The 23,822-nt window shown below is 38.2% G+C and overlaps 4 protein-coding genes across 6 annotated transcripts; all 4 read right to left on the bottom strand.

The window, feature by feature from the left end:
* Positions 1–962: 962 nt before the first annotated feature.
* Positions 963–2,005, bottom strand: LOC111435242 (myb-related protein 308-like). Its single transcript, XM_023072658.1, has 2 exons — positions 1,629–2,005; positions 963–1,463 (listed from the first exon to the last, which is right to left on the bottom strand). Exons 1-2 carry the CDS (start codon positions 1,889–1,891, stop codon positions 983–985), a joined length of 744 nt encoding a protein of 247 aa, XP_022928426.1. The 5' UTR covers positions 1,892–2,005; the 3' UTR covers positions 963–982.
* A 7,845-nt stretch (positions 2,006–9,850) lies between these two features.
* Positions 9,851–14,942, bottom strand: LOC111435312 (L-ascorbate peroxidase 3-like). 2 transcript variants are annotated; one of them, XM_023072761.1, is made up of 10 exons: positions 14,876–14,942; positions 14,621–14,790; positions 14,197–14,321; positions 13,794–13,843; positions 12,695–12,760; positions 12,566–12,614; positions 11,478–11,560; positions 11,320–11,399; positions 11,113–11,215; positions 9,851–10,242 (listed from the first exon to the last, which is right to left on the bottom strand). In XM_023072761.1, the coding sequence occupies exons 2-10, from the start codon at positions 14,731–14,733 to the stop codon at positions 10,051–10,053; spliced, it is 861 nt and encodes a 286-aa protein (XP_022928529.1). In that variant the 5' UTR covers positions 14,734–14,790; positions 14,876–14,942; the 3' UTR covers positions 9,851–10,050. The 2 variants fall into 2 exon arrangements, with proteins under 2 accessions (XP_022928529.1, XP_022928528.1); XM_023072760.1 differs by having other exon boundaries at positions 14,621–14,906.
* Positions 14,943–16,535: 1,593 nt separating this feature from the next.
* Positions 16,536–20,433, bottom strand: LOC111435192 (putative amidase C869.01). Its single transcript, XM_023072565.1, has 5 exons — positions 19,784–20,433; positions 18,957–19,171; positions 18,388–18,633; positions 17,579–17,777; positions 16,536–17,008 (listed from the first exon to the last, which is right to left on the bottom strand). Exons 1-5 carry the CDS (start codon positions 20,393–20,395, stop codon positions 16,637–16,639), a joined length of 1,644 nt encoding a protein of 547 aa, XP_022928333.1. The 5' UTR covers positions 20,396–20,433; the 3' UTR covers positions 16,536–16,636.
* Positions 20,434–21,681: 1,248 nt separating this feature from the next.
* On the bottom strand, positions 21,682–23,366 carry LOC111435193 (eukaryotic translation initiation factor 4B3). Of its 2 annotated transcripts, XM_023072567.1 has the most exons (3): positions 22,523–23,366; positions 22,084–22,456; positions 21,682–21,960 (listed from the first exon to the last, which is right to left on the bottom strand). In XM_023072567.1, exons 1-3 carry the CDS (start codon positions 23,295–23,297, stop codon positions 21,909–21,911), a joined length of 1,200 nt encoding a protein of 399 aa, XP_022928335.1. In that variant the 5' UTR covers positions 23,298–23,366; the 3' UTR covers positions 21,682–21,908. The 2 variants fall into 2 exon arrangements, with proteins under 2 accessions (XP_022928335.1, XP_022928334.1); XM_023072566.1 differs by having other exon boundaries at positions 22,084–23,366.
* Positions 23,367–23,822: the final 456 nt, after the last annotated feature.

Genomic DNA, 23,822 nt, shown 5'->3' with positions numbered 1-23,822 from the left:
AAGTAATGCACTTTTTCCTAAAACAAAAATCTTGCCAAAGATTCCCAACTTTAAAAGAGATCCAGTTGAAGTCGGGAACCATTCGTCTTAGAATAATAAAAAATATACTTGAATATATGAAAAAATATATCTTATTGTCTTAATTTCTTCGATATATCAATAAAAATACGTCAAGAACAAAAATTTATATGAATTATTTTACATAATAAACAACAGAACACGATCTAGAACAAATCAGAACGATATATTTGTCAAACAAAAAAAAAATGTAAAAATTAAAAATTCATTTTAAGTTTTGAAAATTGCACCAACTTGCAATTAGAAACGAAGGGAAAGTTCATGCATTTATTCATAATCTCAAAGTCAACTAAGAATACCTAAGCCATGAAATGCATGCATAATTGGATGTATATATATCACATGCATATGCATATATATATATATATATATATATATATATATATATATATATATATATAAAAGTGTGTGTAGAAAGTAATTTGCAATTAATTTTGGAAATGAATTTTAGGTTGGAGGGTATTGGAGCTACACACCTAATTTAATTTAATTTAATTTAAGAGATTGGTTGAACATATAATAAATTGGAGAGTTGTTATTTCTTCCATTTTAATTTTGTTTATTTTCTCGAGCTAACTTCATCTTGAGATGCCTATAGGGTAGGACAGTGGGACGGTGGGACGTGAACAGAAAAGCTTCCATACCATCTACTTCTATTCCTGTCTCAAAACTTTTCATTTATTTTTATCGGGATCAGGTTGAGAATTCTCAGTAAAGAACTCGTACGTGCAGATAGGGTTCTCCGCAGACGTTCTTGAAATGAGAATTAATCAAATAAAATTATCAAAATTAACATATATTTGAATTTCTGGATGATCATCAACAAGTTTATCATTTATATATGTTTTTCGATACATATAATATTATTTTAATTAGAAAAAATATCACTTTTGAATTTCTAAGGTCATTTAATCTCCAAAGTTCTACAATCCAATACACAGCTTTTCAATCCCAAAAAATCAAACCCTTTACTATTATCACTTGAAGCAATAATATTATTCTTACCATTTCCGCAGCTGCAATCTTTACTGTTCTCAAACCCCAAGCTGCAAGAAAAGCAAAGACTATTTCTCCCTTCGATCTTCATCGCTGCCCCGGCAGCCACCGGGTAAGGCGGGCTGATCTTGAGGTCGAGGTTCAAATCTAAAAGATGTCGTTTCTCTGTCGGAGAAGAATTGATCACTTGTTTCTTTCTATCCTCTTGATCTTCCACGGCGGAATTGGAAGTAAGGGATATGGTGGTAGCCGGAGATGGGTCGATGATTGCCCGATGCGTTGTTGGGTCAATTCCTCGATTTAAGAGCTTTCGCTTTATGTGAGTGTTCCAGTAGTTCTTGATCTCGTTATCCGTTCTTCCCGGTAATCTTCCAGCTATCAACGACCATCTAAGTGGGAAAAAAACAATAATAAAAAAAGCCTTCTTTTGCATATTTTTAACAAGTTTGGATCATAATTATTGATGGGTCAAGTTCAAATTTTGAACTTTGTGCAAACTTTAGATCCAAATCATACTATAATAGAAATACGTGTAACACGTAACAGAAACCTACCTGTTTCCAAGGAGGCTATGGAGTTTGATGATGACTTCATCTTCATCTTCAGTGAAATTTCCCCGTTTAAGATCTGGACGAAGGTAATTGATCCATCTAAGACGACAGCTCTTGCCACAGCGGAGGAGGCCGGCGGCCCTAGGAAGGGAGCGCCAGCAGCCCTCGCCGTGAGCTTTGATATAAGCGATAAGACGATCGTCTTCTTCCTTAGTCCAAGCCCCTTTGTTTGTATGAGCCTTCTCACAACAAGGAGATCTTCCCATTGGGTTGAATGAAGAGAGAAGAAGAAGAGTTGTTGAATTTGGTAAGTTGATGGGTTATATGGAGGGGCCTTTTAATATGATATTGACTCATTTTAGGGTTAGAGAGGGAGAGAAGATATGAGGTTCTAGATGAGATGGTGAGTTGAGTTGAGTTGGTAAGATAGGTTAGATGGAGGGGAGTGGCTAGTGGGACCCTTCTTTTAATTTTGCTTTTTGATTCAAAATTAGCATTAATCATGGACATAGTTTAATTAAATTATGGGTAAACTTAGGTAGGTATAAAGTGTGTGAGAGAGAGAGAGAGAGAGGTACATCTTTTTTGTTCTCTCTCCTCTCTCGTCCCGTGAAACTATGCTCGAGAATACTGTTAGTAAATATTGTCTATTTTGGTATGTTACTTATAGCTGTCAGTGTCACGGTTATAAAACGCGTCTAGGGAGAGGTTTCCATACTCTTATTAAAATGTTTTGTTCCCCTTCTCAACCGATGTGGGTTCTCACAATCCACCCGTCTTGGAGGGCAGCGTCCTTGCTGGCACACTGCCTGATGTCTGACTATGATACCATTTGTAGCAGCCCAATGTCACTGTTAGTAGATATTGTCCGTTTTGTCCGGTGTTTGACTCTGATGCCATTTGTAACAGCCCAATGTCACCGCTAGTAGATATTGTCCGCTTTGCCGGTGTTTGACTCTAGTACCATTTGTAATAGCTCAATGTCACCGCTAGTAGATATTGTCCGTTTTGTCCAGTGTTTGACTTGAATGCCATTTGTAAGAGCCCAGTGTCTCCACTAGTAGATCTTGTCCGTTTTGCCTAGTGTCTGACTTTGATACCATTTGTAACAGCCCAATGTCACCGCTAGTAGATATTGTCCACCTGACTCTGATACCATTTGTAACAGTTCAATGCCACCGCTAGTAGATATTGTCCGCTTTACCCGGTGTTTGACTCTGATACCATTTGTAATAGCCCAATACCACCGCTAGTAAATGTTGTCCATTTTGTCCGCTACGTATCACTATCAACTTCACGATTACGTGTCTAGGGAGATGTTTTTACACTCTTCTAATGTTTTGTTCTTCTTTCCAATCAATGTGGGTTCTCGCACGGTTCTGTACATTTAAAACATCTGTTGTGATTCTTGCACAATCAAACTTTTGTTCATTTTAGTTCTCTTACTTTTCAAAACATTCATGTTAGTCATGGTGCATTTAAGAAAAGATCAGGTTGGTCTCTTCCTTTTTTATTTTCATCTCATTTATTTCAATCTTATAATTTTATGACTTTGTGTTCAAAAGTTTTCATTTTGTTTAAAATTTAACGTTTAATTCTCCCAACAAGACTAAATTGGTCCGTTTTTAAAAGTACGGAAATCAAAATAAACGTTTTGAAGATACAACGATTAAACTGATAGCCAGATAAAAAGAAATATTAAAAATCTAGGTTAGTTGTACGTTCAAATAGGAAAATCATGGTCGAGAACCGACCATAGATTACCACAAAATTTTCCATCTTTTTCTTCTTCTTGAATGTTCAAAGCTCCAAGTTCAAAACCCATATGGTAAAATTTTGAATTTTTTTTCCAAAAGGTGTGTGGAAAGGGAGATTTGTTATTAAATTTCTTCTTTTCTTTTGTGCAAAAGATTGGAAGATCTGAGTTCATTATTCGTTAGGTATGCTATCATACGAACCCATAGAAACAAAAAGATTAAAAAAGAGAGAGGATTTCTAGAAGAGTCGGCCACGTTCGATCGAGAGGATAAGATGACTAATCTTTTTTGGTGGCTCAATCATATGAACTTCATGGTTAAACGTGCTTTGTTTGGAACAATTTTATGTTGGGTGACCCTCATGAAAATTTTCATAGAATAGCATGGTAAAAGAAATCATGTTGATATGTGGGAATGTCAGGACCATCAGGAGTTGAATCTTGATCCGTATTCTGAGCATGTGTCATTGTAATGTAAGATTCATGAACTTGTTTAATAAGAATTCGACGGGTTCGTATAGATTTAAAAAAGATTTATAAAAAAGTAAGAAAAAGATTGAATTTCTAGAAAGAGGGAGGAGTCACGATATGTCACCAACCCACTATTGTGTCCTTTTAGTGTCCTTATGCTCTAAACTAACAACTCAATCAATGAAAAAGGTACCATTTTTAGAAACTTTATTATGAATCCACACCCAACTCTAAACAAAAACCCTTTCTTCTCCAAAACCCACCTTCAAAAAGTTTGTAAACAATGGAAAATTGTGTTGCTCTATGTTGGGTTGTTTTTGGAAGTGGAAGAACATGGAAAGATGGGGATTGTTCTTAGAACATGGGAGGAGGGTGTGTTGAGTGTTGTAATGGATATGGAAAGTGGGTTGTTTTATAGGTGAGAGGTAGACGAGTGTCATAGTCACAATCTGATCGTGTTGCACTTACTCTCACTTTTGAGTAAGTCAGGTCAGCCAACTGAAACTTGGGTCGTTGTTGGCATGGTTGATATGTGCTCAAGCTTCTAGCCCTGTTCTTGAGAAAAATGTTTTAGAAATAGAAAATGTTTAAAAATCGATTTAAGAAATCAATGTTGTACACTAGTACACAAATAAACAATCACGTGTAACAACCCAATCCAATCGCTAGTTGATATTGTTGTTTGCTTTGGTCCGTTACGTTTGGCCATCAGTCTCATAGTTTTAAATCGCATCTTTTAGAGTTATGCTGTGGAACCGGTACTCATCCAAATAATGTTTTCTTTATGCTTTCCTTGCAAAGCTTCCACATTACGCGTCTTTTAGGGAGTGGTTTCCACACCTTTATAAGGAATGGTTCGTTCCCCTTTCCAACCGATGTGGGATCTCACACTATGGCTTTGATAGCGTATAACAACTAGTCATATCTCATATAGTACATTACAGAGTATTTTAGATTTGACAAGTGTAGATATGATTTTGGCCGTTTGAGTACATCTTGTCAAATCTCATGAGAAACTTAATTGCAAAAAAAAAATCTCGTTCTCGCGTGAACTATAACCATACTACTCAAGAAAAATAATGAATGCTATTATCCTAACTTCATTTCCACGGTCGTTGCAGCAACGTGTCATTCACGCTAATGTGTCTTATCTTTACCTGGAGAATTAAGAGTAGTACATGATTTGAGTATTTTAAGAAATACTCAATATGAAACCCCACTATTCGAGTTGAAAAATGCGTACACAAGCAAACATGGTGGGACCTATCCTTTCATAAAACATCATAGAATGGCCTTAGGCTCCACTTTCCAACCCAAGCAGGGTTGGATGTGTGGTACTTCCCCACACACGACCTATGCGCTCGCACATGGACCCACCAAGCAGGATCGTATACGTACCTCCTAGGCCTGGCTAGTCAGGCTAACACGCTTACACACCGTCGGACACCATAGAGGGAAAGTGCCCGCATGATATCATGACAAATATAAATATCGTAAGGTATGCATCTAGTCAAATATCCACTCATACGTAAGGTATGCATCTAGTCAAATATCCACTCATACATAATCCAACGAGCTTATGGGATATGCATATGCAATTTTTTATATAACTTTCATGACATGGTGTGAAAGTTTATGCATCATAAATTATCAAATCATAAACATGATTCTACGTTATAGCATAGCTTATATAAACATGTCATAACATAACAGTCATAATTATGATACGTGCAAGGGCCACGAGACACATGTCATCATACGACATACAATTCATCCAACCAAGCCAACAACAGGGTCATTTACGTGGTTGACCTAAACCATAGATACTATCTTATTCTTGACACTAGCTCGAAACTATCCTTAAAACACGAGTCAACCTATTTGGGTCCATGACATCGAGTTAGTATATGTTAAAAGATTTAATCCATCCCAAGTATTACATTAAAATCATCTCGAGTATTACATCAAAATCACTCATGTCAACAATTATTAAAATTACATTTAGGGTTTACCCTGAAATTAACACTTCCCTACCCTTCACTCTATCCTTAGCAATTAAACCTACCATGTTGGGATACTCACTCACCATACATGCGATAATGGTTCTAATTCAAACTTAAACTAACTTAATTTGAATAGATAACACATGCGATAGAATGGGTAGATTTTAAATCAAACAATATTAGGGTAAGGTGCACAAGAATGGATAGGGTACCTAACACCACTTCATTAGCGTTTTCAGTGTCCTTATTGATGGTGGAAGCATAAGCTCTCGTTAGGAGCTGGTCTACACGGTCCTCCTTGCATTGCCTGGACCTCTTAGCTGGTTAGGATGAGAACTTAGCTGGTTAGGAGGATTCTCAATGTGTCTCTCTAGACAATTCATGGCAATGTGACCCTCTTGGTCGCACTTAAAGCATGCTCTAGTCCGAGCCAGGCACCATCCCCCGTGCTTCTTACCGCACTCGTCACATGTAGGCCTCTCGTCTCCCCTGACCCCCTGTCGGTCTAACTGTTGACCACACCCTAGGCCCCTGCGGTATCCGTCGGTATGTTGTTGTGGGTGCATTGCCAACTGACCGTGTGGATCGATCTGGTCATATTGTCGCTTCTGTCCCCCTACAGCTATCAGTGTTGGCGGTTCTCGGAGTTCTTCGCCTCTATTCCCATCCATAGCCTTAGCTGCCCTCAAAGCAGTAGTATATGTGGTAGGGTTTATGCCTTAACTGTGCCACGGATACTCTGGTCCAAGCCTAGGATGAATCTCTGAGCCAACTTTAGTTCCGTATCAACCAACTTTAGTTCCGTATCAACCAACTTTAGTTCCGTTGCGAGTCATCGATCCCTCATGGACCGGACTCTCCGTTCCCCTGCCTCGTTCTCTGGCAGGGGGTTGTCTTCCTCTACATTCTCTTCCACGTTCTCTAGGTGGCATGATCTATAACCAACACATAATATATTAAATGTAGACCGCTCAACACATGAATATATAACATATACCATATAGTCTACATACCTTAGCATATGAATATCCATATAAAGCGTTGCATTATTACACATTGATCAACAACATACAATATTTAACATGTTTATTATCTTTCGTAGGGCAGACCTTAAGGTGACGGTACGTCTGTTGAGGAACCATACAAGCATGTTGACCTAGGCCAATCTACATAATCTATAAACCTAGCTCTGGTACCATTTGTAATGCACTTATTTTTCCTATTTAGATAGAACGCCACTACATGCATGACATGACTAATATGTATGAAATGATCATTAAAACATTACAAAATAATATCATGGACTTATACATCAATTTAAAATAACATTGTTAACAACACAGCAAAAACATTAATACAAGTTCAAAGGTAACAAACAGACACCCTTAACTACCTACAGACAACTAAAGGAAAATAACGAACGCTACTATCCTAACTTTGCTTCCATGACTGTCACATCAACATCGTCAGCCGTGTAGGGGTGTCTTACCTTTACTTGAATAATAAAAGTAGCACGCAGTGAGACCCATCCTTTTATAAAACATCAGGTCATGGGCTCCGCTTCCCAATCCTGTCAGAGTGTCAGAGTTGGATGTGTGGCACTTCCCCACACACGGCTCATGCACACACACATGGATCCACTAAGCGAGCTCGTATACATACCCCTAAGCCTGACTCATAATGCTCTTATGCATCGTTAAACACCACAGAGGGAAAGTACTAAATATGACGAGGAAGTATCCCGATGCACACGACACAAAAATGCATAAAATCCCCATAATTTAAAATCATGGCATAAGTTTATGCTACAAATCAAACCTCCACTCACACAACATAACAATTCGATGGAACAAGCATTTGCAATTCTTTTCATACCTTTCATGGGGTGCGTGAATATTTATGCATATCCTATTTAGAGATGCCCATGAAGCAAGGTGGGATGTTCCCGCCCCGCCCCGCAAGAAATTTGTGGGTTTATTGTTCTTAGGAAAAATAGACATTTTAAAAAAACTTTTTAATGTATACTTTTTATTTTTCAATTTAAATTATTAATTAATTAGTGTCAATTCATTCACGTTATTAGAAATCAGACTTGAATCACATTTTTGTAAATTATTATTTGTTGATCAAATAAAAAAATAATAACAAAATTTGATAACATGATTTTCAAATCTAAGAAAAAATAGCACCAAAATGACATAAAATAAATTAGTCCAATAAGCACCAATCAACTAATCCAAATGTTTAACATTTGTGACTACTAACATCAAAGAAACAAGACATTAAACCATTGGAACTTTGACGATATAAAACCCAATGAAGCTTGGGATTGAAATTTAGAAAATCTCTATTTGAAAAACATGTATATATATATATATTAAGCTAAGCGGAGGGGGCCAAGAGTTGGGCGAGAACAATAACAAGAACGAAAAATATAATCTTGGTCTAATCTTCATTTATGACCCTATTTATATAATGGGGAGAAATCCCTTTCCACTTTCTCCTCCATTCTCGTCTAAATAGAGAACCTCCGCCCCATCAATGCGAGTTAAATGGACATCTCTAATCATAAATATGATTCTATAACATGGCATAATCTCATTATAGCATAGCTCATAAACATGACATAACACAATATAGTTCAACATAGTATAACATGACATAACATAGTATAACGTAGCATAACAGTCACAATTATGACACATGCAGCGGTCACGAGGCACGCGTCATCATACATCACACAATTCATCGCAACCAAGCCAATAGTAGAGTCACTGATTTGATTGGCCTAAGCCGAAGTTGCTATCTTATTTTTGACACTAGCTCAAAACTATCCTTGAAACACAAGTCAACCGATATGGGTCCATGGCATTGAGTTAGGACATGTGAAAGGACTTAATCCACCTAAAGGTCTCAAACAATCCTCTATTTTAACTTAATTACACTTCATGGTGAAAAAGTGGTTGCACTCACCTCGATTGCTCAAAAACCTACCTTGAAACACAAGTGAACCTATATGGGTCCATGGCATTGAGTTAGGACACGTGAAAGGGCTTAATCCACCTAAAGGTCTCAAATAATCCTCTATTTTAGCTTAATTACACTTCAAATGGTAAAACAATGGTCGCGCTCACCCCAATTGATCCTGATAACGTCAAAACCAGCAACGAGTCCAAAAAGCCCTTAAAAATTTGTGAAGAAGATTGGCATATATAAGTTCAAAGCTATGATTCAAGATATTTTAGGTGTGAAAAAATTCTAAATGTTTAACGTACGTTTTAATTAACATGTTTTCATTCGATGTTGAATTTAAATTCAGATTGACGAGCTTTACGTGTTTTGACACACAACATGTCTTGATTTGATTTCATATTCCTTTATTATAGGAAGGAGTCTCTTGATTTTAGGTGAGGGATATTTTTGTCCATTGATTCTCACTTTCTTGTGGGCTTGGTTTGGTAAATGAATTGACATAACAGTGGTAGTCTAAATCTTAAAATATTCCAAATGGGATGGCTATTGGCTCTCTATTCCTGGGTTTGGTGGGGGAGTGTCGTTCAAAAAGCTTACACAAAGAACATAGATTCCAATTCACAAAACACGACACTTGCCTACATTTACTCCCAAAGGTCAGTCTTCTAGAAGAGAGGGATTGCCCATTCAACAAAAGGCAGCTCCTTGTAAATACCAAAAGAAAGAAGGTCAAAGGTTTAAATGTCTCTATTTCTAGAACTTCACGTGTTCCTAAAAGCCTCTGCTACCATTTTTCCTAGCAAAATTTGGTCAATTCCATCTACTGGAAGAGATCTGATCAGATTCAAGGATCAATAATATACCAAAATCTCCCTAAAAATTGACCTCACAATGGCTAATTTATACCAAATGAAAGATAATCTAAAGTCAACTGAAGCTTCAATATACAACAAATTAGAGATTACCTTCTTAACTGAATCATCAGGTACGAGGAACACTGCTCTGAATGAGACAACAAGGAATTAAACAAATAAAGCAAGTCGTAAAGTTTCATGGTATAATAATAATCATGTTGAGTGATTTTGTTTATGAAGCTAATACATAGAATCAGTATGATGTCTAGATTGTTTTACTGGTATGTATTAGATCTCAAGTGCACAATTTTTCAGGTCTAGAAATGAACTCAATTATTGCTATATAGACGACGAGTTGACCTTGCTAATTACTTCAAATTTTTGCGAATTTCATAGATATAGCTCAGAATTACCACAGCAGCTGCAACTGCAACTCCGACGGCACCTTGTGCCAATACAGTGCTGTCGTTCGCAATTGCCCTAGCGGAACCTGGAGTGAAGCCTAGCTCTGAGAGTTTCTTGTGTGATTCAGCATAATCTTTGAAGAATGCATCTTCATCCTGTACAAATGGACAAGAATGGAATAAAAAAGTACTCATATATATGTGATATCTGAATAAGAGAACAGCTAAAACATATTTTTAGTCCTTAAACCATGGCATAATTTCAAATGAATCCTTAATATCCATTTCATATCAATTTGATCTGAAATATCATTAAATTGTTGGATCACTTCTATAAAATCAATCATCGTGTCGTTATAAAATCAATCATCATGCCATAACGCAACTACAATGTATCATACCATAATCGTACTCATCAATTCCAAAGAACCAAGCTACTGTTTTCAGTGATGAATTATTAAAAAAATAAATTAAAAACAACCAAAATGCACAATATTTATTATTGTCAATCTGGTCATGCTCGTCTAGTGCGTGTTGCTCGTGGCCGCATGCGCATGCCACGTCGAACCCTTTATGTTATTCCATGTTGTATTGCTTTACTATTGTATTTTCAGTTTGTATGACGGTTTGGCAAAATTAAGGTCTAACAGACCTGTCTAGGCTTGTTAGACCTGAATTGCCCCAAAATGCACTATAGAGGGGATGTGACTAGTTGCCAACTCCTCTCCTTGACTTTGGACGACCAAGTCCAGGCCTGCCAGACCTGAATCGCCTCAAAATGTACTATAGGGGGATGCAACTAATTGCAATATTCTCCCTCCCCCGGGTAAAAGTTATATATAGTTCAAGACTACAAAAGTAAATCCCTCAACTAGTTTCTCTATTTGAGCCACTTCAACGAACTCCTATATCTAGACCAAGCGGATTCTTTTTATTAAGATTGAGTTAACCATTACAGTAGTTTCCTCTTATGGTAGTGAAATGGTAAATTTTCCCACTTATCCATAACTTAAAAGACGACCTTACTTTTGCATACAATTCGACGTACGGACGGAACTCAGGATCTTCAAGTAAAGCCTTATCAGTAGGAAGTTTTAATAGTCCCTCTGATTCTCCTTTCAACAGTTCCCTATCAACATCAAATTGACAACAATCAGAAATAACGGCATACGCAATGCATTGTTAATTAAGATGATATAAAATGATTGGTTTGAGATACAGCTCAAGTCCTACACAAAATAAGAGTTATCAAACTTCAGAGGATCCTCTGTCCAAGGTCCATCAAAACCAGATCTCTCCGGATGTGCTCTTCCCTGTAAGATAAGAGTTCACAACTTATGATTCAAGTAGTGGAACAATAAAGCCATGAAAGAATTGTGTGAATAAATTACCAATGTGTGAGCCCCAGACAACGCAACAATATCCTTGTCAGACAGGCCCATTCTATAAAAAATGTCACGCAGGTGTGGTGCACCTATCATCAAAATTAGAAAAAAGCTAACATTTATAAAATCAACTTCTATAAGTAACAATTTCCTAAAGAAATTAAGCATGAAAGCAAGAATGCACAAAATGTATCATTATCTTCTAGAAAAATACAGATCAATATCAGAAAATTTTATATTAAAAAAGCATAGTCCAAATATGAAATATCATTAAGAGAGCTGACTTCTCTTTGACACTTGCTCCCTTCTCTTCTGTATACTTCAGTGTATACAAAAATGTATGAGGCAAAGACTATTTGTTTGAACACTAGACTACTACTAGAACGATAATATTACGACTACAATATCAAACAACCATGGCTTTGGTGCAGATTACCCCACCTCACCCTGTATAGAACTGTTATTATAAGAGAATGAATTAAGATATTATATCATCCTCCTATCTTCGACAAAAAGAATTGCTTTCTTCAATGAAAGAAGAAGGTTAGACCTTTGCTATGGGGAAGAAAGGAAGATTTTGGCTCCGAGTGGAAAAGCATTGACTTACTATCTATTTGTATTGGTCTTTTTCACTCGTATGCGGATTTCTTATTGCATAAAAGAGTCCGTTGGGATTCATAGAACCAAAAGCGTGGAAGCATTCGGAGTTTGCACATGCTTTATCCTATTATAGTGGGATGAACTCAATTATCAACATGATTAAATCACAGTCAAGACTGTGGCACTGACACCTTACAATTCCAATTAGAACCTGTAAGCTGTCCAAACTTCAGCTTACTTTCTTACAACGAGTAAAAATTTTACAGCAAATTGCAACTAATAATAATACCAAAAAAATTTGCAGTTCTACTTCCTTCTCTTTCTCCTTGACAAATGATTACAAGATATAATGATCACGTTAAACTAGTCACCGACAAACTGAACCATCATATTATTCATTCACAGTACATAGCTGGATGCAAAGAAGGCATACATATATCATTCAATTTGCAGGAATGCACGAAGCTACATACAACATTAAAGAATTATTATACCTTTTTTTGCATCAGGAAGTCGGCCTTCCCTGGGAGAAATTTTTGAATCCTGAGGACAAATGATTCAGGCGCTACCACAGTAGATGATGTAACCATCAGATGCTACAAGAAACAAACAAATTACTGTACCTTTCTACCAGGAACAAAGTCAATAGTGGGGCCTCCAGTGACCTCAACGGCAACTACACCAGCTAGCTGAATTGAGTATATTTAACACTATCAGATTTTGGAGGATTGTAAGAAACTTTACAGCATTAGTGAGTAGTGTATACTAGAAAATCTCATTGTTCTTGTCATAGTAGATGCATGACAATATTTGAGTCTGCCATGGTGAATGTGTAAGATTGAAACAAGTATTGATGCTAGATCTAGTAAAAATGAATATCTGAAACTCTTACATCTGCCTTTTCCTAACATTTACACTCATCACTTTGTACTTCAGTACCCATGACTGGTGCCACCTTTGGCTCACTGAGGCAGTAGGAACAAATATATGAAAAATTCACTTAAATTTGGGATATGGATTTTTTTCTTCTCCCTCGACTTATTGGTGAGGTAGGGAGTTAATGTGAACCGCAATTCTGGCCAATTTCTCATCAACTCCAGATGCAGTTTCTATCACATTAATTTATCATTCCAAAAAAAAAAAAAAAATCACTACTTCTAATTACAGTACAGGACTTCTAGTTTTAAAAATTTCCTTCACGACTCTGGTAAATAAAGTTTTCCTATTACAATTGACACTTTCATTCAGCTTTTATTTAGGAGTTATGAAGAAGCATATATAAACTTGTTTGCTAAAATACATAGGTATGTATAGCATATGAATTTGGAAGATGCACGCATCTTTGTCTGGCACTAAAAAGAGCTTTAGAAATTATATTACAAACCTACTATGCTAATAAAATTTCAATTCTACTTCAAACTCAAGTTGGAAAAGATTAACAGCGAGAGAAGTTGAAATGCTTAACAACACAAGTCAAGTACAAGCGCTTGACCATGGTAGTAACACCAACATCCATGCAATACAATCTTCGGTTCTATAAGTAGCAAGCCCATGATCACAAGTCAACTTTAGAAGGTAAAGAAATTCATCTAATTTCCATTAATAAATCAATTATCAATCACATTACATTTCTCATATTTACATTAAAAACACATATAGTTCCTTTGCGGAATCTATTCCACGTAAAATGCATATCTACACGACCGTAATAGTCTCAGTTACCTGGTATAGGTCTGCATAAGTAATCTTCGGATGTTTAGATTTCACTTCCTCTGTTATAAAGGGAAAAATGGAAAAGAAAAACATTAAAATAAAGAAAAAGAAAAAAGTTCTCACGCTCATTAGCAGAGACAAGAGACTAGAATCTTCTAAGAGATCCTAAAGTAGGATTAGAAAACAAAAAATAATTCCTATGCTCGAAGTGTAAGTCAAGCTTGTTAATTTGCAATATTTCGTGGATATTCTCGGTGAGTCAAAAAAAATTGTGATACAGCTCCACTATAATTTCTAAGCTAACATTAGTGAAGATACTTTGAACCTTACTCAGATAACTTATTTAATTGACTTTCAGTATACACGGTCGTCGACGCAAAGAATAAAACACTGAAGGAATCAGAAAGCGTACCACAAAAATCAATAGCCTTTTTCAGACCATTATTAGAACCATGAGAATACTCCTCCTGATTCCTAATCGATCCATTAGGCCCACCAGTTTTAGTACTCACATCATACGTACCAGCGTCGTGCCAACTACAAAACACGCTACAGTCTTAGAAACGTCGAAAATTAGCTACAGTTGTTTGTCAGAAATCACTCAAACAAAATCAGAGAGAAAGTAAACCATCGCTCAACAGACAAAAAAACCATCGAAATCGGAGAATTCCTATTTCGTCCATATCACGCTGTCCTAAAAGTAACTGTCCGCCTCCCTCATTCAATCAACCGAACTCGAGAGAAAAACGAAACGACACAAATAACAATCCGAGAAATACATCATTTATTCCTATACTTGCAAATAATCAATCAAAGTCAATGATGAGAAAGCATACGCCAAACGAAGCATGATCGGCGCGCAGTTCCGGTTGGCAATGAGAGCGCGGAGGTCACGGCGAGCCTTTTCGATCTCCTTGAGGTACTCGGTGTCTACGACCGGTAACGCCATCGGAATTCAACACAGCACCAAAACTGAAGCAGTCGCGTCGTACAGTACAGAGATCACCTGAGGATGAAGACGAAGATGAAACAATTGGATTGGATGTTCTAATACGCAGATGAACGAACGAAACAGGAGTAAATGCCTCGACCTCAGCAAAAAAAAACCGCCCCTAAATTGATAACGCAAGCTCTCCAAAGCTCATCCTTTGGAGCATGAACCGCCACGCGCCTTTATACAAAAAATTTCAATCAACCATTTATTTATTATTATTATTTGTTATTATTGTTTATAGGAGGAAATTCGGAAGTGAAAATTAATGGATTTATGAAATTTAATGCATCATTTTTTCTCAAATTTCTACTACAAATTACGTATGCAATAAATAAAAAATTATTCAATGAAAATGTATGGAAGTTTTTCAAAAAAATTAATCCTAAATTTATACTAAAAAAAATGAGAAGAACGTGTAAATTAAGATAACTACCTCGAATGTATACCAAATTTAAACTTATGATTATAAGATATGAATTTATTTATCTTATATCTTATATATAAATAGTCATAATAAAGTTCAATAATAATAATAAACCGAGTATAATTCAATTAGTAAAATTCTAAAAATAAAAAAAAAATAAAAATTTTCTTTTTAGTTTTTATCAAACCACATTTCGAATTAGCCCCCGATCGTATTTCTCCCAAGATTAAAGAAAAAATGGGCAATCTGTCTCTATCGTCCCACTAAAAAAAATATTGAGCCTGTTCCTAATAGAAATATAGTGAAATCACTTTTCCTATTCTTTCCCGGACCCTGCGACTAAAAAAGATGTTCACTTCTTAAAACATCCATATACGTAGACGGGTACAGGGGAAGGGATCAAATTTATCCCGACGGGAGTAAGAGTAATAATAATGTATCCCATATACGTAGGCGGGTACAGGAAAAGAGGTCAGATTTATCCCGACGGGAGTAAGAGTAATAATAATGTATCCCATATACGTAGGCAGGTACAGGAAAAGAGGTCAGATTTATCCCGACGGGAGTAAGAGTAATAATAATGTACCCCATATACGTAGGCGGATACAGGGGAAGGGGTCAGATTTATCCCGACGGGAGTAAGAGTAATAATAATGTTTATAATGCTATAGCAGCATGTATAGTAAGCAAAATAGTAGTCTCACTTGTCGTCTAACACCACCAAAGTGAGTTTGATATAGCATTTAGAGGAGAAGAAAGTCTTAAGTGAAAAATACGATATTCACTTAAGTTAAAGATTGCAAAATTTTTATCTTCATAATATGGGCTCGTAATTCGAACGAGGATTCGGATTTTAGGAATTTTTTAGAATGTTTTTTGGTAATGTGATTCTTCTTTGATGGTTGATTCACTTAATGTTTCGAGAATTTGGTCTTAGGATCCTTTTGGGTGGGGTTTGTGCCCTTTGCGCAAGCACACAGTCGAGAAAGTAGCAATCAGGGTTACCCTGCATTTGCAAGACGGATCGAATGAGGAAGCCAATAGAACCAATGCTCCGCCAACTAAGCTATACACCCAAAAAAAAAAATAAGTGGGAGGATTGATGCAGAAAGGCAAAGAGAGCGGCCCCTCTGCCTTTACACTTGAGGGTCAATCTCTGTCTAGCCCGAGAAAACCTTTTAACTCTTCTATTACCTTTTGAGAGACCTACGCCCCATAGAAACTATCTACTTGAGATTGTCTCTTGACCTATAGGTCCTAACACAATGTTTTAGAATACTAGCTCTTCTAGAGTGGTATCTCACTAATGACTCAGGCCAAGATTAACTCCACATTTTCACCAAGGCAGGATCGAAAAGAACTTATTTTACCAAACGTCACATTTTCGAGCAGTTACACTAAATCTTCTGGTTGCAAACATGTCATACATAACATTCACAAACTTGACAAGTCAGAAAGAAGAGGAGGAGGCCTTCGTACCATGGTGGCTTGTTCGTATGCATAAGCGATCTCGATCAGCTTCGGTTCGGTCCCCTTAAGACCCGAAAAGAGGACGCCAAACGGCTCTCCGTTTCCTTCGTATCCAGCAGGGACAGAGATGGCAGGGTATCCCCCAATAGCTAGAACAGTTTCGGCTCCAGTCCCTAATGTTACCATTGCATCCAGATTATAGGTCTTCATCATTTCCTCAAATCCATCTCTTGATAAGTTGGACATCATACTAATCGCTGCCTTCTCTGCCTCTCCGATCCCCTCGGTTTGCTCGGATAAAAGAAAGGCATCTTGGCCATACTCTTTCATGTTTTCCTGCAATGCAAAAAAGCTATATCAATCTCGTATTTTATCCCACGAGACCATTCGGCCCAACCCCCATAAAGATTGTGAGATCTCACGTCGGTTGGAGAGGGACGAAGCATTTTTTATAAGAGTGTAGAAATCTCTCTTAAAATCGTGAGGCTGACAGCGATACGTAACGGGTTGAAACGGACAATACCTGCTAGCTATGGACTTGGGCTATTACAAAGGGTATCAAAGCTAGGCACCGAGCGGTGTGCCAACGAGGACGCTGAATCTCGAAAGGGAGTGGATTGTGAGATCCCACATCGAATGAAGAGGGAAACAAGTGTCAGTGAGGACGCTGGGCACCAAGGGGGTGGATTGTGAGATCCTACATCGGTTGAAGAGGGGAACAAAGCATTCTTTATAAGGGTGTGGAAACCTCTTACTTGCTAGCAAATGTGCTTGGGCTATTAAAAAGATCCCCATAAGGTTGGAGAAATTACAAAATCTAGTAATTATTGGGAGACATGCAAATTTGTGAACTCACATCTAACGATTATTATGAGACGGGTTAGATTATTACGAGACGGGTCTTACCAGTTCAGGATGGTTGTTGTTGAAGGCAATAATGTCAGCTAGAGACCTAACTGGACTCTGGATCAGGTTCTTGAGGTAATCGTTTATGGTGAGCTTGAACTCAGCTATCATTGCAACTAATTCACCACTTTCATAAGGATTCAGAATTGCAGCTACATTTGATATTTGAAGGTTGTCTACAATGGTTGCTCCACTTTTCCTTCAATTTTAAGAAAGAGCCAAACTCAGTACAAACACAATATTTCACTAAACACAGTTCAAGTGGCATCCAAAACTTAAATAAGACTAGGTCAAGCAACACAACTAAAAGTTTAGAGACTAAATCGAAAGTTCCAAAAAAGGTTTTAGTTTATGTAACATCCCAAAATCACCGCTATCAGATATTGTCTTTTTTGGGTTTTCCCTTTCGAGCATCCCCTCAAGGTTTTTAAAACGCGTCTACTAGGGAGAGGTTTCCACACCCTTGTAAATAATGTTTCGTTCTCCTCCTCAACCGAAGTGGGATCTCACAATCCACCCTGCTAGGGAAAGGTTTCCACACCCTTATAAAGAATGTTTCGTTTTCCTCCTCAACCGAAATGGGATCTCACAATCCACCCTGTTAGAGAAAGGTTTCCACACCTTTATAAATAATGTTTCGTTATCTTCCCCAACTGACGTGGGATCTCACAGTTTATTAAGAAATGGACTTCAAGAACTAAAAAAATGCACTAGCTCATTGCTAAGATCCCTCTTTAAATTTCTCAGCAGTAAGAAATGAAATCATCTGTGGGCCAAAGGAGAAAAAAGAGTTAACAATGAAGTTATACCTTAGCAGCTTGACATGATGCTCAAAGGTTTGAATGGCCTTGGATCCATTGGCATACAAATCAGAAAAGGGATGCCTAACAATGCCCAATCGTTTTCCTGTAAGCCCATCTCTCTTCAGAAATTGCTTATAACCACCAGAAGGAATGAATTGAGATCCAACCTTGGTTGCCTCAGAGTCCATTGGATCAAACCCAACAATAGCATCAAGAACATAAACAGCATCAGAAACTGTCCTGCATATGGGCCTGTCAATCCCCCCCATCCCCTTATGTAAGACACTGTGCAACTCATACTGTGTTTGGAAAACTAACAGTTTAAGCTCAATTTCATAAGATTTCCTGGTTAGGAATCACGACTCACGACTCTCCACAATGGTATGATATTGTCCACTTTGAGCATAAGCTCGAGAGTATTCCTTGGTTTTATAAACCCATGATCATTCCCTAAATCAGCCGACGTGGGTCCCATCAATAACCTAGGATTGACTTCATCTTTTATAAGCAAGAAGAACACTGAAAGAAAAAGTACAGAAGAACTTGAAGGATTCAGTTTAGTCAAGTTTTCATACCCGATTGTGTCTTGCCGGGGAGAGATGGGGATAACGCCGGCACGGCTCGTGAGACCGACGGTGGGTTTGATGCCGACGACAGAGTTGTAATCGGCCGGACACAAAATTGAGCCATCTGTCTCGGTTCCTAACGACACCGCCGCCATGTTGGCGGCCACTGATATGGCTGAGCCACTGCTTGAACCGCAGGGATCCCCGCCTTTCCCATATGGGTTCTGTATGTTCAATCAAATTTGTCATTGAAAATTATGAAATCAGCATTGTTTCATACATATTATCCTGATTTTTTTTTTTTTTTTTTTTTTGAAATTTAACTAAAAATTTAAATATTTTCTTAATAAACATGAAATTCTTAGTGGAAAATGGTAAAAAAAAACAAAAATAATTTCCAAAATAAAAACCAAATAATTATAAAACAAGCTAAGGTGATTTGAATTTATTCCTATTTTTCAAAAATGTCTCTTAATTTTATTTAAAAAATTATTTTTGTATAAATTTTTTATATTTTTAACTTAAAATTTTAGACGTGAATGCTTTTTTTATTAAAATAAATAAATAATTACCCAATGTAATTATATTTTTCTTTATTTAATAATTAAATTATAAATTTAATTTATGATCTTTTAAACTTATGCCTAAAATATTTAGTAAGCTTAGATATAAAATTAAATTTGTTTGATATAAATTTGAGAATTAAAAATTTTATTACAAATAAGAAATTTAAATAAACATAAATTTAAAATATTTAAGATTTGTATTTTTTTTTTTTTTTTTATTGAAAAGAAAATAGGAATTGGAAACTAAAACTAAAACTAAAAATTACTGACCAGGGCTTGACCGCCGCGAGCGCACCAGCCATGGGGAATCTTCAGAGACCGAGACCCATACCACTCAGTGAGCGAAGTTTTCCCCAAAATCACCGCACCGGCGTTCCTCAGGCGGTGGACCACCGTCGCATCTCGAGGCACCACCGAACCTAGCAATGCGAAGGAACCGGCCGTGGTATTGAGCCGATCCTTGGTTCCAATTGAATCCTTGAGCAGCACTGGAATTCCATGGAGTTCGCCAAGGGCTTTTCCTCCAGCGAGCTCCCTCTCTCGATCGGCGGTTTCCGCTTGGGCTCTCGCATCAGGATTCACTTCGAGAACGCTTCTAAGCACTGGATTAAGAAAATCGATCTTGTTCAGGTAGTGATCGAGAAGTTCTCTGGAGGTGAGCTTGTTTTGGGAGAAAGCGTGTTGGATTTCGGCGATGGTTGCTTCGTCGATCGGAAATTGAGAACTGTTGGCTCCGACGAAGAGTAAGAAAACTGAGAGGAAGAAGACGATGTTCATTTTTGGATGGTGGCGACGACGGCGGCGGCGGTAGGAGCGTATGGACGGAGATTGGGACTGTCTGGATTTGTAGAGGAAAAGGATTGGATCCTGGAAAGTTGACATGTCTAATCTTGGTCAATGGATTGAACTGCATAAATTGATTTTAAATTGATTTCCAATAAGAGATACCCACACGTCGAGATCCCCTCACCACCTCCTAGTCGGGGATGGACAATCCTCATCCCATCCCCGACTCCAACTCCGTTTAGTTAAGAGGATCACCACCTCCTAGTGGGGACGGAGAATACAATCCTCATCCCATCCCCGACTCCAACTCCGTTTAGCTAACGGGATCACCACCTCCTAGCAGGGATGGAGAATACAATCCTCATCCCACCCCGACTCCAACTTCGTTTAGCTAACGAAAAAAAACAATACTTTTGTTCGCCATTTAAATAGAGATTCTTCGGTTGTTAAATATTTCTTATGAATTGACCCGAGAGAAATTTATGGCTCGTTGAAGAGGAAATGCATTGAAGTATAGATCGAGAGAAGATTGGTTGCAGCGAGGAAAAAGAACACTAAATGGTTCATTCTATAGTGTCAAAGATGAATCGAGAGTATTAGCTATGAAGGCCGAGTGATCAACACAACAACACCGAACTAAACCTCCTTTGTGCCAAAGCTAATATCGAAGTGGCCCTAAAGAATATGTGCCCAACTAGAGCGTTCGAACCGAATCGAACGATGTTCATGCGATATGTGATATATTATAAGAAATCAGCTACATTGGCGAGATCGAAGATATCATTCGAGCCATGTCTCGTTCATCGCAATATGCAATTACTTCAAAAAAGAGACATTTCATAAAGCCTCGGAGTAGAACTTACCCATTTCAAGAAGGAACAGATCAAGAACTGGCCCAGCTTCCATAGATGCTTTCCTTTGCTTTGCTTCAATAAGCTACAAGAAAACAAACCGTCAATCCATTCAGATACGAAGTTTTAATCGAAACAAGACTAAATCCCGTTCTCAAAGGTTCAAGCAAAGCAATCAAAGACTATTCTGCAATATTGAACCGCTCAAACCTACCACTAGCAGATAGTCAGCTTCACGATTATAAAACGCGACTGTTAGGGAGAAGTTTCCACACCCATGTTTCGTTCTCCTCTCCAACCGATGTGGAATCTCACAATCCACCCCTCTTGGAAGCCCAGCGTCCTTGTTAGCATACTGCTCGGCGTGTGACTCTGATACCATTTGGAACAGTCTAACCTCACCGCCCTTTTAGTCCATTATCTATTGCCATCAGCCTCACGGTTCTAAAACGCATCTATAAGGGAGAGATTTCCGCACCCTTAAAAGAAATGCTTCATTCTCGACATGGGATCTCACAAATATCGTATCAATATAGACGAAACAGGACATGAGATTAGAACAATAAGGTTAACACAGTAGTACTTCAGCTTAAAAACATTACAGTAAACTGACCACATTGACTCAAGAACTACCACCAACAACACATCAAAATTGTTTCCCTGGAACAGTTATAAAGCAACATTAGAGAATGCTGTCTATAGAACAAAACTTTCACTGACTTCCATGTCTGTCTTTCAATCTCTCAGTATTACATTCATCAAGCTTCGTTCTTGTTCCCGTCCTCTTCGCCATTTTCGTTGTCCTCCACACTGTAAAGCAAAATTCAGTCAAGATCATACCAGAAAACAGAAATGGGTGAATGTCAAGTTACTTTGTAAAGTTAGCTGATGTGGTTATAGCTATGTTACAAAGCTAGAAATGGTTGAACAGACCTGTCAGGACGAGATTCCGGTGACTCCTCCGGGGGCGACTCCGGCTTCCTCCAGCTCCTCTCTGTTCTGTCCTCAGCAGCACGAGTAGTTCCATTGCCAAAGCTCTTTTTCCCAATGGCGTTGGATTTTTCAGTCTTCTCCATCGACACTTCCTTAATCTTCAACTCTAACTCCTCGTCAAGTTTTTTCCAATCATGTCCTTTCTCAGCTAGAACCTCTTCCCTCGGCCTCGCCTCTCCAAATGGATTCGAACTCTTGGACCTCGCCGTCGTCCCTGATATCTCCGACGACTTCACATCATTCACCGGTAGCGTACGTGGCTGAAGATTAAGCTTCGGCCGACTACCACCACCGCCGCCGCCGCCAGAATTACCTTCATCTTTCTTCCTCCCCCAAGTATCTGAATCCGCACCGCCGCCGCCGCCGCCGCCAATATTACCTTCATCTTTCTTCCTCCCCCAAGTGTCTGAATCCGCACCGCCGCCGCTCGCTGGGAACCCTCCTCGTCGCTCTCTGTCAAATCCGCCGTTAGCCCCAAATCTCCTTGCATCCGATGGAACATTGCTCTTATTAGAAACCCAACTCTCAGATTCGTCGGCTTTTGAGGATTGCGAATCCGAAAACCCTAATCCTCTATCCCTCCTCTCAAATCCATTTCCAGCCATTGGTTTCTTAGTTGAAGCCCAATTATCGACTTCGTCAGCCCTAGAAGGTACAAATTCCTTGCTCGAATCCCCCCTATTAAATCCACCATCGTTCCTCCTATTTTCATCAGAGACCCTAGACGAACCCCACTTCGAGTTAGACGAATCATCACCATTCGAATACCTGTTACTCCTCTCATACGAACCATTCGAGCCATAATTCCTAAATCCACCACCAAGCTTGTTCCGGTCGAGCTCCTCCGCCGTGCGTTCGCGAGGGCCGGTAGGAAGTACCAATACATCTTCATGAGTGCGGCCCTGCGAAGAATATTTCGAGCCGCTACCGGCATGGGCGGTGAACTCCGCCAACGAGAGAGTTTGCCCTTTCTTCTTCTGCTTGGTGGCCAAGGCGTCGTTGAGGGACGGAAAATCCAGGCTGAGCTCCGCCTTCTTCTGCTGCTGCTGCTGCTGCTGCTGCTCCTGCTCTTCTTTGAGGAGTTCAGCTTCGTGCTCCTCGGAATCTAGCGCCCAAGCGCCTGGTTTGCCCCATGGAGAAGCCATTGCCGGCATTGTTGCTCTGCTTCGAGATTCTGTGAGAATTGGGGTTTGCGTTGGTTGGCAGCGAAATGGACGGCTGGAGTGGCTTCTCGAACTTTATAAATTGGGGAATGACAGATTCTGATCGGATGGTTGAGAATTGACAGACATTTGGATTCAACGGTGGACGATGAGGTTCTCACATTTGCTTATCGAATATTATATATATTAAAAAAAAAAGCTTTTTTTTATTCGTAATTAAATGCAAATGTAATTACAATTTAACATAAGATATAATAGAAAGTCAATAAATATTTACAATATCTTAAAATATATATTCGCATTTTTCTTACCAATTCAGTTTTCGTAGTTGCTCACGGTTATTTTGACTATTAACCATAATACAGCTAAGTAATATCAACTTCTGATGATTTCATTTTATCGTATTTAGTAGATAATACATCATACTAATACTTTCGGGCTACTAAAATCAAATACATCATAAACAAAGAGAAACTTACAAAAAAAAAAAAAAAAAAAAAAAAAAAAAAAAAAAGG

The sequence above is a fragment of the Cucurbita moschata genome, unplaced genomic scaffold (genome assembly GCF_002738365.1).
Source record: "Cucurbita moschata cultivar Rifu unplaced genomic scaffold, Cmos_1.0 Cmo_Scf00048, whole genome shotgun sequence".
Classification (NCBI taxonomy): domain Eukaryota; kingdom Viridiplantae; phylum Streptophyta; class Magnoliopsida; order Cucurbitales; family Cucurbitaceae; genus Cucurbita; species Cucurbita moschata.
This window is presented reverse-complemented; position numbering and strand designations above follow the sequence as displayed.